The following is a 14,609-nucleotide window of genomic DNA, read 5'->3' as shown; positions in this document are numbered from 1 at the left end:
CAAATCAGAGCTAGGAGCTAGTGTACTCTGTTCCCTTACTCCAACACCTAATCAGCTTTTGTGAAGCCAGTATGCTTCAGAACCAGTTCAATTTGTTGTTAAAATTCTACAGTGATGAGGACTGGAGCATTTCATAGCCTCTGCAGGTGACTTATTCCAGCACTTGGAGCACCTCTGTCATTGCAGAGTTCTTACTGTCTAATCAAAGACTTTAGACAATTTGACCAGATTAAGCCCATTATACCTAGCCCTCAGCAGACAGAACAAATATTCTCTTTCCCTTATCAATATAATTCCTCCATTTCAGGATTGCTCCCCTCATTTCTTTCTGAGCCAGGACACATCCAATTTGTCTTTTTTTTTTTCCCCTCAGAAGCCAAGTTTTCTAGATCTCTGGTCAACTTTGACATCCTTTTCTGAACCCTTTGCAGTTTGCACTTTTATGTAGCAAACCTGAATACAGTACTCTAGAGGAGGTCTTAGCATCAGAGTTAGAATATTATTTTTAATCTCGTGTACAAAATACCTTTATATACATAGACATTTATAAATGTAAATTTACATATATATATAAAAAAATTTTAAAAGCACACACATCCTTCTATGCATGTACTTATCTCCCTAAAATTTCTGCACTGATTTCAGCAATTTCGGCATTAAACCATTTCCAGTTTTAAAATCCACCTTCACAGTGAGATTCTTTTTTGCAGAAATGCTGTATATTCATTACTTTACTGTACTGATTTTAACCGATTACTCTGTGGAACTTCATACTTGTCCTTAGTGAAGATTTCCTTACTTCAGATCATTAAGTGCTTAACATCTTTCAGAAATAACATAACTTAATTACAATGTTCTTACAAAGATGACTTGCTAATTAGGCAAGAGAATACTTGTTTTAATTTTAGCTGCAGCAGAAAGCAGGTGAAGTCTTGAGCTCTCCAGCTGACAAATTGTATGTAGGTTGGTGGTGTTAGGCCTCATGCAACCAGAATGCTACCATGTGCAGCAGACAGCACCAAAATATGCAGGGAATTGCTCTGAAACTTTTTTCTCTAATTGGCCTATTGTCCACATATGCTTATAATTATTGTGTCATATGTAAATTTATATATACAAGTAACTGGTCTTAGGAGGAAAAACTCCAAAATTAAAATGAGAACAAATCAGTATTTTCCAGAAAGGAAAGAGTCATTCTATTTTGTGATCAATCCTGTACCAATAGAATGATAAATAAGAAAAGGAAACACAGATGTAGGAAGAAATCCTATAAACTTTATGTTTCTCCAAGTCTACTTCCTCCTTCAAAGTCCTTAACTGCTGCTCCTCCAAATACTCATTAACAATGTAAATAGATCTAAGAAACGAATGAGTCTAATATGCATCCAAAAAGATAATAAGACTGTTCTGTGTGAGGGTAGAGAACATTAGGGAGAAAAATCTCAAGGGAAAGTCATTACTCACTCTCAGAAACAGCTTTTGGAAAGCTACATCTCTCAGGAAGAGCTGAGTGGGTAATACTTCAAAATGAAAACAAGAAGATAAAAGCTCTTGTCAAGGGAAAAATGGGATGATTGTGAGAAATTAAAGTGTACTTTGAGAGAAACCAAATGAAATGTGGGTGGAAAGCACTCCATTAGCCTTGGAAATTCAGATCAAGTACACAGAACAAGAGAAAAAGTTAACACACACACCCCTCCTATACATTGTTCTACAGTGTGTTTAACATACTGATTTTAGCAAATTTAGATGAGAACTTTTTAATCAAATAGTCTTTCTCTGAAGTCTACAAAACAATTTAAGCATTCCAGATTTTTTCCAAAGCTTTAAATCATGACACTGAAGCCACACTGCAGGCAACTCTTGAATAATTCAAGTATAATACCTGGCAACACAGCTGTGCTGGCATGAGCACTGAGAGATAACACAAATACAACTCCAAGAACAAAATCATAAACTTCTGAGGCTGGTGTCAATATCTGAACACCAAACTCAGTTGCATGTTTAGAACTTATTCATCCCACAACTTCAGTATTTTATGAAAAGCTTCTCTCTAACTGCATGATTGATCCTGGTGCGGCCGGCCAGGCATCAGATCCAAGAAAGCCTAAAGTCAGCCCTATCCACAGGTTCAAACTGTAATGGACTAACAGACATCAAGTTGCTTCCTCTCAGGGACTGGGCAACATTGCAGATCTCTTAGATCCCAGTTCCTGACCTTGAATTTCACTACCAAAGCATGCTCTGACTCTACTCCTGCTCTTATATTTCTGACTGTTTCAGGTTTGCCTCCCTTACATACCTCAGCCTCCTAGTCTGCACTTCTAACTTCTAGATAAATTACTGGAATTAATGTTTACAGACTCCTAGGCAAACTAGTTGCTAATCCAGCAGCTGGAGCATGCCTTCTCATGCTGTCCTACCAGTGAGTAGACTGGGAGTGGGTAAGAAGCAGCTAGAATGGGACACAACTAGGACAGCTGACCCAAGCTGACATAAGGGATGGTCCATAGTTTCTGTTGCTGAGCACAAAATGATGAGTGCAAGTTTGTCAGGGCTGCCATCTTTCAGGGACTAGCTGGGCATTAGTTTCTTGGTGATTAGCAATTAGGGTTTATAAAATCACATGGTTTTCTTGGTTTTGTTTAGGTTTTTGGTTGTTGAGTTTGGGGTTTGCTTTAAACTTATTAAACTGTCTTTACCTCAACCCATGAGTTTTCTAACTTTTTACCCTTCCAATTCTCTCTACCATGCCACTGAGAGCTGGGGAATAAGGGAACAGCTGTGATATTTGACCAGTGGCTGGAATGAAAACCTCAAGAGTTCACCCTCAGACTGAAATATCTGTTGTTCACCATGGACCAAAAAATATGAAGTTCCAAAAAAAAAAAAAAACCACAAACCAAAAATCCCACAGCTTTAATCCAAACATAAAATATAACTAATCACGAGGTAGCACTATCAAACACCTGCATACAGAAGAAGCTCCTCAACTGCTCCTTCAAGCTAGCTGCAGCATGCCAAATTTTCACCAGAGACTCATTGCCACATATGTTCAAGTGTAAATTTTATTGGCCTCACTGTATCAGCTATATCTAGCACAAAACAAGAGTCTTGCCTCCTAAATACCATTCCAGGGCATTTCTTAATATTACTTATAAACGTATTTGATAATTTTACATGTTATTCAACCTGAAACAAGTTCAAGTTTGGTTTTGTTTTGTTTTTTAATGTATACTTTTCAAAAAGCAACACTACATACCAAAAGTGAATATTCTGAAGGGGAAACTTAAAAAAAAAAAAAAAAAAAAAAGGTTAAAAAGGAAAAGAAGTGCTTGACATATCACCCTATTTTTCTCTGCCAGAGAAGTACTATGTTTTGAAGGAAAGACAGTACGGCATATCTCTAAATGATCTTTCATCACAATATAGGTAGCCCAAGGCACTGAATTTTCCTTAACACAATCTATAAATACATTTGAGTATTAAAACTGCAGTGTTTGAGGATTCCTGACGACAGCTCCCAACAGCTAATCTTTGCCTTTTACCAGCTGCTGCATTTACATCTTGTAACCTCAGTAATGACGGAAAAAAGCAGTATCATGTTTAGAAAGTTAGCTTTTAACTTCCAGCCTGTCTTGCATATCAGAAAAGTCTACTGAACTATGTAACAGTCCAATGGAAGCTCCTTCCTCTTCCGAAGTTTAAAAAAAGCAATGCAAAAGTATGTCTCTGATACACATAAAAACACTGAAAGACTTCACAATAAATCACATACAAACCAAACCAAGTAACACAGAAAGTAAAATGTGTGAGGAAGCCTAAAGAACAAGTGACATACATCTTGTTTCAACTTCATACATAGATTGAGGATGAGAGAGAATTAAACTAATACAACATTCTCAGGAGAATTAACTGTTTTCCATTGTTATCTAAGCTTTTTTTGCATTGCTAAACATAAGTTTTATTGGTTTTTTTCTTAAGTTATAGTTAGAGGTACAAAGATAGAATTTTCTGTCATATCCCTGTAGTAAATACAAGTAAATGGCAGACTACTTTATAAACCAAGAAGTCTGAGTTTTCTTTGTTTTCTTTTATTACTTATTTCTTGACTGTGGAAAATTACATTGAAAAGACTGAAGTCAAATTAGCTAAATGGAACTTTAAAGTTTATATAAAGGCATATAGAGTTTCTTTTATTTTGGAATTTTTTTTCCACAGGCATCAAGTTAAAAAAGAAATCTATTTTCACCTTGGTACAGTCACAATTAACTTTAATAGTTAACTAAACAGCACTTAGTATTCTCCAGAGCAGTAGCTACTCTTCTGTTCCCACAATGTCATGCCTCTACAGAGCAGTAATGATGCCTCTGTTCCCACAAGGTCATTACTTGATAGTTAACATAGTTTCTGTTGCCAAGCAATACTAAAGTTTCTGCTGTGTATTTGACCAAACCCAGATTACTTAACACACAATGATGAACAGCATTTTAATACAGAAGAATGGTGAACAAACTTCAACTACTTTTAAGGAGACTAGACATCTCAACATTCAGCCAATGCTTCAGGGGAGAGGGATGGAAACAAGCAAGATTGGGGAGCAGGAGATAAAGACAAAAGACTGTTCAAACAAATATAACAGAAAAAAGCAAATGACCAAAGTTGCCTTCTGTAGGTGTGCATATATCGTGAAAGATGTAACTGGTTCAGAATTCTATGTTAGAATTTGGTATATGGTAACTTTGGTAAAAGAATAAAAATAACTCAGTACTTGAACTGTGGTTGTTTTACTAGTTATTCTCTGTTTTAATTAGACTGAAAGACTGTACTTAAAAAGTAGCATGTGGTTTTCTACATAACTGAAAGAGGAAAAACTAGTTAAAACTTTCAAATGGCCTGTATTTTAGAGGAGAAAATGGCTACAGTTCTCTTAATGAGCAAATTTTTAATTTGCCTGTATCTTTCTTTGTAGAATGGATGCAATCCTTATTTGGCTCTCATAGAAATCCTAAGACAATATATTTCTGCATGATATTGACACACAAGTGAGCTATGAAAATATTATCAGTTCACAGAGATAGGCACCTCTGCTAATGCAGGGAGGGTTTATTGTAGAAAATCTTAGCTGTGATTAAATTGTAGTTTTAGGCAGCTAGCACCTAAGAGGCAACCAGCCCCAGCATCTTTGTCAGATTTCTGATTTCTAACAAAACAGTTCCATGGCATCTTTCATCCAGATCAGAGTGGAAGTGGTTTCCAGATTTTCTGCTTACAAACATCTCCCTTTCTCACATATTGAGGCAACAATATAGTTTAGCACTGATCAGGAGCTGAAGAGTAATTTGCATCACAGCCTAGACGTCTAAGAGTATTATGACTATCAGAAGTTGCAAATTGCACTATGTTAACTATATTAAGAACAACGCTGATCTTTGAGGTTGACTTTTAATTTCCTTGAAAAGCAGTAACCATGTATTTAAATGTCTTTTCTATAATTTATCATATTGAATATTGATACAGTGGTATAAGCAACTAAGTCCACTGTAAATGGTTTACTGTGGCTGAGCTTCCACATAGAATTATGCTACATGCTCTGCAAAATATTTCCTAAAGCACTTCCATCTCTCAAGAAACCGGGTACAGGGACACCACATGATGACATGCATTGTAAGATGATGTTTCCTGATTTCTTTTTCTCTTGAGCACATTCAACTTATCTAGCAGTAACTGAAGTGCTTGGATTGTAGATAAGCATAGGTTTTCTGTGTGCAATAGTGAATATGCTTCCAGTACTTGGATGTAAGAGGCAAATGAGTAAGATCTCACACTCAATGATTAAGGATAGAAATATCTTCATGTTAGAATTTTTAAGTCTCAGGGATTTCTGAGCTCTTAAATGACCCTCAGATGTTGTTATAAAGACACACGTTGGTATATAATATGACTTTCAAGTGCACTCTTTGAATGGTTTTTTAGGTAGTTCTAAGCAATCTTTCAGGACTTCACTGCAGACAAAGCAGGGAGATAGCAAATTGACACTATGCTGATAGCAAAAGTTTTAAAATGCTTGTAAAAAACATTTAAACATATGTTTTGTGTGGGCAAGGCAGAGGACCTCTGACCCTACAGAGCCTATAAGCTTGAATGCATGCTAAAATAATGCACTGAACCTTTGAAAGGCATCTGTTTTGGTTTGGTTTTTTTTTTAACAAGCTTACTTAAACCTTACTCAAGGTTAAAAAAAAAAGGATACATTTATAAGGTAGACATTTACAGTCAAAGCAAAGAAACAGGGATCTGTTATTCACAAACATATAGTGAAGTTACAAAGAGGAAAAAGATCTGCTACAATAGAAACTGACTTGCTAACACACAGTCAGAACATCAAGCTCACAGTAGTACAAGATAGCCTAGGGTGAAAACTGTTATGAATAATAATTTCATTTCTATAGTTAGTAGATATACAGTTAACAAATTAAGATATCCGGTGAAGTGAACACTGATGACATTTTTCCTCCCTGATTTGTAACACTTTCTGGATTAAATACATATATTAACATGCATTTATGCAGTCTCACAGAGATTACTCTAAGAAGAAGTAGCAAGAAGTAGGACTCTGCTACTAAGCATATGTTTCCTGTGTTCTACTGAACTGTCAGCATTAAATAGTCAATATGGCAGTGGGCCAGCAAATTAGATCCTACTCTGCTGGTTTCAACAACAAAGCCGCTAGAGTGTCTTTACAACTAACAACAAAGTAGGAGACAAATCCATATTGAGTTTCAGAGAACTGTCTGCCAGTCAAAAGTACACTCTTTTCCAGGCATTTTACATATTACATAATAGAAAAAACATGGACACAGGGGGTTAATGCCACTGTTCTACTCACATTTGCAGTACAGAATCACAGATTTCCTCCAGAATAAATAATCTCCCCCAGAAGCTGTGAAATTCCAAGCCAAGATCTTTCAGCCATTTTACTGTCAATTAACATCTACCTTTAATTTTATCTTTATGAGCTTTCTATTAAGAATTAACGTCTCTAATGGAGAGCTTTCATTGAAAGTAACATTTCTACAGCCTCTATATTTTCTAGTCTTTTCAATCATTTTACCCTATCTCCTGCTCTTTTTCTCTATGCAGTCACCTCCTTTGATTTCCCCTTTCCTCCACTTACCCATTTTGACTATTCTTTCTTTCCACACAATCACTTTTTCACCTTAAAAGTTATGGCCAGCTTCACTTAGATGCAACATTTCCCCTTCATTTAAATGCAATCACGTGATACATTTACTTGTGCTCTACAGCTCTTTATGTTAAGGAGTCTCCTTCCTTGGAGGTCTTCAAGACCCCCCTGGACACGTTCCTATGCGACCTGATCTAGGTTGACCTGCTTCTGCAGGGCAGTTGGACTAGATGATCTCTAAAGGTCCCTTCCAACCCTACTGTTCTACGATTCTGTGAATCACTCTCCTATATAATCAAATCTCTCCTCTTTAAACTGATGAAATCAGTTTAAAATCATTACAAATATTTTCCTAATCTCAGTACCAATATTCCTCTTCTACGACACTTCCTGCCTTCACTCTCTCATATTATTTTCCCTGAACTCTTGCCTTAGCTTATATCCTGAATTTTCTGTTCATTTGCAGGATAATCCCTCTTCCTCATCCTGATGCAACCTTTCATGGGACTTGAAGACATTTCTACTTTCAGCATCTCCTTCTCATCATGTTATTGAATAAACACTGGTGTAATGCTGATCTCTCAGATGTAGCAATCATGTATATGACTTCACACTACCTTGTATGATCCTCACTCTTTCTTTCTCTAAATCACCTATCATTCATCAGTTCAAGCTAAAAAGACCAAATCTGAGAGGTGAAAGAACATACAATAATCATCCCAAAGTAGATGTTTAAGTTAATTACACTGACTAAACTTTTGTTCCAAAAAGAAAAACAAGACCCTAAAAACCCCCCAAAAAAACAAACTAAGGAAAAAAAATATCAAAAAACCTCACCAAAACAACAAGAAAGCAAATGACCTTCTAACTCTTTACTTTTGGAATGAGCAGGTAGACCACCACCATTGTAATTCACATCATTCTGTCCACATTCTTGCTTCATTTTCTACCATTACTGTCCAAGATACAGAGACAGTAGCACTAACTCCAAGACTGAATCTTTGCTCCTCATCTCTTTAGCATTGGTTTTGGATTAACTTGGCACTTTGGATAAAATCTGTCTTTCTTCAAACACCATGGCAAATCTTAGCCTTCTCACTTTTTAAACTTGGTATGCACCTCTTATTACAGTATGGATAAGGGAAAAAAATTAAAAACATATTATTGTGTTCTTCACAGCTCTATGTATTAATTCTTAATACTTTCTTGGTTAGAACCTCCTTGTGATAGTCTCTGCACATATGGCAAAATATGGCAACTTCCCCTTACACACCATTGTTGACAGCTGCCCCTCTTACACATTTGTCTTCCAAACTTGTATAATTGAGCCCAGGAACATAAACTCAGCTGCATATTTTATATAGGAATTGTATTTTTAATTGTACACATAATATCTTCTGACCCTTACCATTCTGTGATTCTGTGAATATTATCAGGTGCAGTATAATATTGATGTGATGCAGTATATACTCCGAAATGTGATACATTACCATCTCTCTTGACTATTGTTCTCCTTAACCCCAGGCAGCTAACAAATAAAGGCCTTTTTCAAGAAAGTAAAAACTTAAAATATACAAAGGAAATCTATGCTTATGTCTTGGAGGGGAGAGGGGTACAGTTCTGTGTTCTTAAAATTGAGATAAAACTTTCTCAGATCATAATAATTAATTATGCAAGTACACAAAATATTATAGGTCAGCATACCTGAGATTGAAGCTACAACCTCAGTTTGCACAGAACTATTAGAGTACAGGTTGATAGCTTTACTTCAGTATTAGGCATGGGAAGTAACTTGCTCAGTCACTCAGTTTACTTGTAATTATTCAGCAACTATGCTTTTTTTTTTTTTTTAAACACCATTTTTCTCCTTATCCACCACCACTCTCAAACTCCCAGATTACAGTTTTTTACATCTCTTCCTTTATTGGCACAATGCTACAAATGTGTTTTGCATGGTGGTTTTGTTTGTAGCTACAAGAATCTTCTTTAACGACCTTCAGTATGTAGGTTCTCTAATTGTAACAACTGCACTCTACAATTTATTTTAATACCCTACTGGGAAATTCCAGAATAGTTTAAGATCATTCATAATGTCATACTTGATTTACAAATATAGACACAACTATGACTTGCCTAGTGGAAACTTTAAACTTCTGTAGCACATATCACAATTCTAGCAGTCCTTTGTGAATTTCAGATTATGTTTGCAGATTCCCTACAATTAGCTTTGCTAGACTTACACACCACTTGTCAACATTCGAGAAAACTAGTTTTAGTGGACTATGGTAAATTTTCTAACTGAAGTACGAAACCCTTTAGAAATATTTGCATGCATATACAGCTGAACTGGACATGTACTTTTGCTTTTGTCATCTTAGCCCTTAAAAATATATGGATGTCCAGGAATCCAAGTATACATAAGCATGTGTATACCAATATAAACAGAGTATCAAAAAAGTATTAAAATTTTTAAGCCAAGAATAATTTCCCATTCAGGGTTTCACCTACACTACTTGAAGTCAACCACCATAACCATTTTACTAGCTTTTTATAATGTTACATTTATAGTACTTTTTTGCATAAGAACATGGACACATTAATACTGGCCAGGCAGTCAAGATATTAAAACTTTATGAAGGTTTTACACATGTTTCAGTTGTCTTATCTTACTCCCAGTGAGTCAAATCTATGAACCAACATTTGTTTAGGAGTTAGGGCTTTATAGCAATGTAATGGATAGGTTCTTTACAACAGTTAAATGGAGGATAAAATAAGACCAAAAGAAACAAAACATTACTGACAAATATACGTTTCATCAGCATTTCTCAGATGTGTGTTTCTCTGTATGTACTGATTAAAAGGCTTTAAAGTTAAGGAAAAGAAAAATATTTCCATTGCACATGAAAGATTAGTCACTGTTTATACAGTATGTGTGTACTGTAACACTAGATCAGTACTACCTGTTACTATTTAACTATATAGATTAATTATTTTAGACTTTAGCGGGTGTTCTGATGCATTTCTCTTCCAAGGACTACTTTGCAACTACGACTTTGCCACATACACTGTAGGAGTAGCTCATAGTAGTGAAAGACACAGCAGTAAAGAACAGATGCACTGCTTACAAGCAAATTATTTGGAATCATTTAGAGTGCCTTCAGTACTAACATTTTAGTAATAAAAAAATTAAACACAGTCATGAAAAAGTTGGAAAAGGAAAGTAGAGATGTAGGGCTCAGTCAATAGTCATGCTTGTCCGTGTATTACAATTCTTATTGTAAAGAGACAAATAGATAATTGACAAGTCTCCAAAAGGTATATAGTTGTGATTTTTGTTTGGATTCTTTCCCTTTTGTATTGAAGCAATTTTAAAGCTATACTTTAAAGCTATATTATGCAAGAGCAATCCAACGAGCTTTTTTCACCTAGTTTAAAAATAATTCTGCTCATTTCAAAATGTTTATATTAAACATGTTTACAGATGGTATGAGAATGTTATAAAATACACAAAATATTACTTGAAGTTTACCAAATTGCTACATGAAGGAACAAATAACACACATATAAGAAGTACATGACTAGCATCTGTCTTGTTCTCTCAAGCAAAAGCTACAGTGACACTAATTTCTTAGCATATATTACGCACATATGCATACACAGATCCATAAAGCTTTAAAAATACATGGTCACTTACAGGATAGAAAATGTGCAGTTACGCCTTTCTGCTCCACTAATAACTCACTGTCATTCACTAGACAGTGACCTGAATGTAACCAGGAGAGAAAAAAAAATAATATAATTATAAAAACCTTTAGACACTCACCAAAAGACTGAATGCAGGTTTCAAGAAGATCTTCCAAAGTGGCCCCTTTGGCTAAGTGCCCCAATGGCACCATCGTGACCTGTGTAAGATTTGAGAGGCTGGGACAGTGACTGATCTGCTTCAGCTCAAGTGCTGATTCAGGGGCAGCGCTGCATGCTTGGGAAGGTTGCCTAAAAAAAAAAAAAAAAAAAAGCATAATAGTCAAGTAAATACAGTAAGATCCAGTTTTAAATTTTACACTGCATGGGAAAGGAGGTGCGATTTAAAGAACAATTAACACCCTGTAGGTAGGGTGCTGAAAGACATAACCCTCCCACTCAACACGCACACCAAACAAGCTGCTAAGTGACTTTTTTGTTTTATTTCTCTGCTAAATGTGGACTGTACAGCACACCGCTAGGGAGCTCCTTGAACCATCTGTCAAGATTATCTGAAGTCTTGTTTCATTGTTGGGGAGTTGCGTTTACATTGCAATTTCAGCACAAGCACAATCCCTCCTCAAACTATGTAGCAGGAATATTGTTACGCACTAATCTACCATCACATATTTATGTGCCCATCAAAAGTAGAATTAGTAAAATATTCTAACTACAATCAGCTATTACATACATTGGAAAATACTGGACTAGCATTAATAACTTGATTTGGAAAAATCACTATTAAGTCAACAAAATATCAGTGCAAATTTACATTTCACAACTTATAAAAAACCCCAAACCCACAAACCCTAAACCAGATTAATTTGCATCCATTCTATATTATTTGCTATTATGTTTTTTAAAAACTGCATATACAACTAAATTAATGTATTTGATAAATGTAAAAGATACCAAAATAAAGCACCTACCTATTTTTAGGCTGGTATTCTGATCATATAATATCTTAGATTTCAAGAATGTGCATGTTGACAGATATTAAAGACTGTTCATTGTTTGAATACAAGTTCATAATTGTGTATGAAACAATAAATAGGTACATTATATCAATGAAAAGTGCCAAAACATTTTTGCCTGCAAATAATAGGAATCAATTAAAATCCACTTGAGAGTATAACCATAGAGTTCCCAAAAGGGCAACAACCACTGCTTCGGTTTATTGCAGGGACATCTTGCACTTTGCCGTCTTCCTAAACAAGTGACTCCAGCATCCTAAAGATGCTATCTTAAGCTTTCATACAACTCTTCTTGGAACACTATGCAAGACTTTATTATTTTACTTTATTAGTAAACTGACAGTCTTGGGAAGCACAGGCGTAGAAATTTATCCAGTGTGCATATTACATAAAGATAGAGATAGTGACAACACAAACATTCCCATATAACCATTCATGGGTGAAGCTGAAAATACACATGCCTTGTGAAGACAGAGTGGACCCTACCACACTGCAGTGAATTTTAAGCCTTAGCTTTAAATGTCTTTCACATTTGAATGCTGTGAAAGCCACAAAACTGCATGTGATGTCACTTAAAACACAAGACTGACCCCAAATCTCCCCAGTTTCAAAGTCAGGAAAATACAGGCCTCACCTAGTGACCATCACTCAGATCCTCCAGAGCTAAGCTGACAGTGGCTATGCAAAGAATGTTCTCTTCCCTTCCCCCTTTCTCTAAATTTCCCTCTTAGCTTTGTGATCTGACTTCCTGTTCTCAAATAAAAAGGGCAAGGGCCTGATCAGCTTTCTGGGTTTTCTTTTTACAGGCTTAAACCCCTCTCCTAACTTTATTCCAGTGCCTCTTCCAACACAAGGTTTGGGATTCTAACAATGCAGCAGGAATGAAACAGGAGTTACAGGACAGAAGGTATTTCAAGTCCTGGCAACAGAGTCCACACTCCCCAAAAAGTTTACAATAACGTTGTTACCGATTTGGACACACTAGACAGGCAAAAACAGCCAGTGACACGTTAGAAACCAAACACTGATTAGACTAGACTCCCTTACAGCAGTGACTTATGAAAAAAAAGAGATCACAGCTGTGCTTGGGAAGCGAATTTGTCGGTGGGGAAGAGACCGCAAGCAAATGATCATCGACTCCCAGACTGACTCGCAGGGCTGGCAATTCCCCGGCAAGGAGGGGACAGCCTTGCTCACGGCCCCGGCGGGCCACTGGCTGTGCCGCAGGTAACCAGAGAGCGGGCGGGAGTCAAGCCGCCCCTCCCGCTCAGCCGTAACGCCGCGACCGTAACGCGAGGGTCTCCTCGGCCCTCACTGACCCACCAGCCCGGCGCATACGGCACTCAAAAGCGTGAAACACTGTCCTCCCCAGGCACGTGCCGTCTTTCCCCTTCTCTTTCCCACTCGGGAAGGCCTCGGCCGGCCCCTGCGAAGCCCCCGCCGCCCGCGCTACCGTCCCCGTGCCCCGCGGAAGTCCCCGCCGGCCCCTCCGCGGGGCAGTGCATCGCGACCTCCGCTCTGCCCCAGGCGGGTACCTCACCACCCTGAGACCCGCTGCCCACCGCCAGACCGCTGACGGCCCCCTGGCAAGACACTGTCCAGCCGCCGCCGGGGTAGAGCAGAGAATAAAGCAGTAACGGCGAACTCACCGCTTTTCTCTCCTTTTCCCTAAGGTTCCCATGTCGGCGCCAGCCGCGGCTCCGCCGCCCAGCCGGCTCCGCCAGCAACGCAAGGCGCGGGGCTACGCGGGATGGAGGGGGCCGGGAAGAGCAGCACGGCCCCGCTCATCGCCGCCGCCCGCCTCGCTGCTCTCCCGCTCCCTGCCTCATCTCGGGAGGAGCTTCAAACCTATCCAAGCGCGGCAGCGGCAGCCGCCACCCGTGACGAGCGCAGGCGAAGATCTTATCGGTAGAAGGAAGTACTGAGTTACTGGGCTGCTCTTCTCTGAAGCCACCGGATTTACCAGGTACCGCAGCACGCTCTCCTGCTCGCTGCACCGCCCAGCTGGCTCTCCAGCCGCCGCAACTTTTTGCACGGCACAGCTTCGGCCCGGAGGGGCAGGCTCTCCCCGCCGGCCGAGCCCCAGCAGCCGGCACACCCCGGGGCACGCTCGAGCCGCGGCCCCTACCGGCCCAGGACCAGCGCTGTAACTAAACCTGGCAGAGCTGCGCCCAGCACGGGGCGGGGCAAGGGGATGAACGGAAGCCAAGCCGACCGCTCTCCCCGACACTGCCGCTGTCACAGCACCAGCCACTGCCGGACCCTTATGCCCGCTCCCCCCCATTTCCCCGAGGTTACGTGACCCCAGGTGGGATGGACCCACGCGCGCCCTGAACCCGCGCGCTCTGATTGGCTGGCTCGACACCGCCCGGCCGAGGCGTCAAGCGGCGCTTTCTCCGCGCCGCTACCTGCGGGCGGCCGCCCGGCCCGCGCGGTGGCTACCCGAGGGCGGGCCCGGCTGAGTGAGTGGGCGGGGCCTGGCTGAGGGGAACGGGTCGTGGGTCGCTCAGCTCTGCCGCGGCGGCCGAGGCAAGAGTCAAGTGAGCTGTGTTTGTGGAACACACCTCTGGAAGTCAATCTGCTCAGTGCTGTTGCTTCCACAACACCGAGATAACCACATTGACATTATTTTAAACACTCCACGCTTATTTGGCACCTGTTATGTTGTCCTGCCAGTTTAATTCTAGAGCAAGGAGAAAGGACCCAGA

General features: G+C 39.3%; 1 protein-coding gene across 4 annotated transcripts in view; it reads right to left on the bottom strand.

Moving 5' to 3' along the window:
* The window catches only part of RASGRP1 (RAS guanyl releasing protein 1), a 42,998-nt gene extending 29,012 nt beyond the window's left edge, over positions 1-13,986 (bottom strand). For 3 of the 4 annotated variants that reach the window (XR_009818940.1, XR_009818941.1, XM_061998430.1), the window contains exons 1-2: positions 13,551-13,983; positions 11,010-11,179 (exon numbers count right to left, since the gene is read on the bottom strand). Coding sequence is in view for 2 of the 4 variants with exons in the window: in XM_061998430.1 (XP_061854414.1) it covers positions 11,010-11,179; positions 13,551-13,582 (202 nt within the window). In the remaining 2 variants the exon portion in view is untranslated. Of the gene's footprint in view, positions 1-11,009; positions 11,180-13,550 lie in introns of all 4 variants that reach the window. The other variant, XM_061998431.1, reaches the window with a different exon arrangement.
* Between the last annotated feature and the right edge of the window lie 623 nt (positions 13,987-14,609).

The sequence above is a fragment of the Colius striatus genome, chromosome 6 (assembly GCF_028858725.1).
Source record: "Colius striatus isolate bColStr4 chromosome 6, bColStr4.1.hap1, whole genome shotgun sequence".
Taxonomy (NCBI): Eukaryota; Metazoa; Chordata; class Aves; order Coliiformes; family Coliidae; genus Colius; species Colius striatus.
Note: the sequence above shows the minus strand (reverse complement) of the source record. Positions and strands in the feature narration are given on the sequence as shown.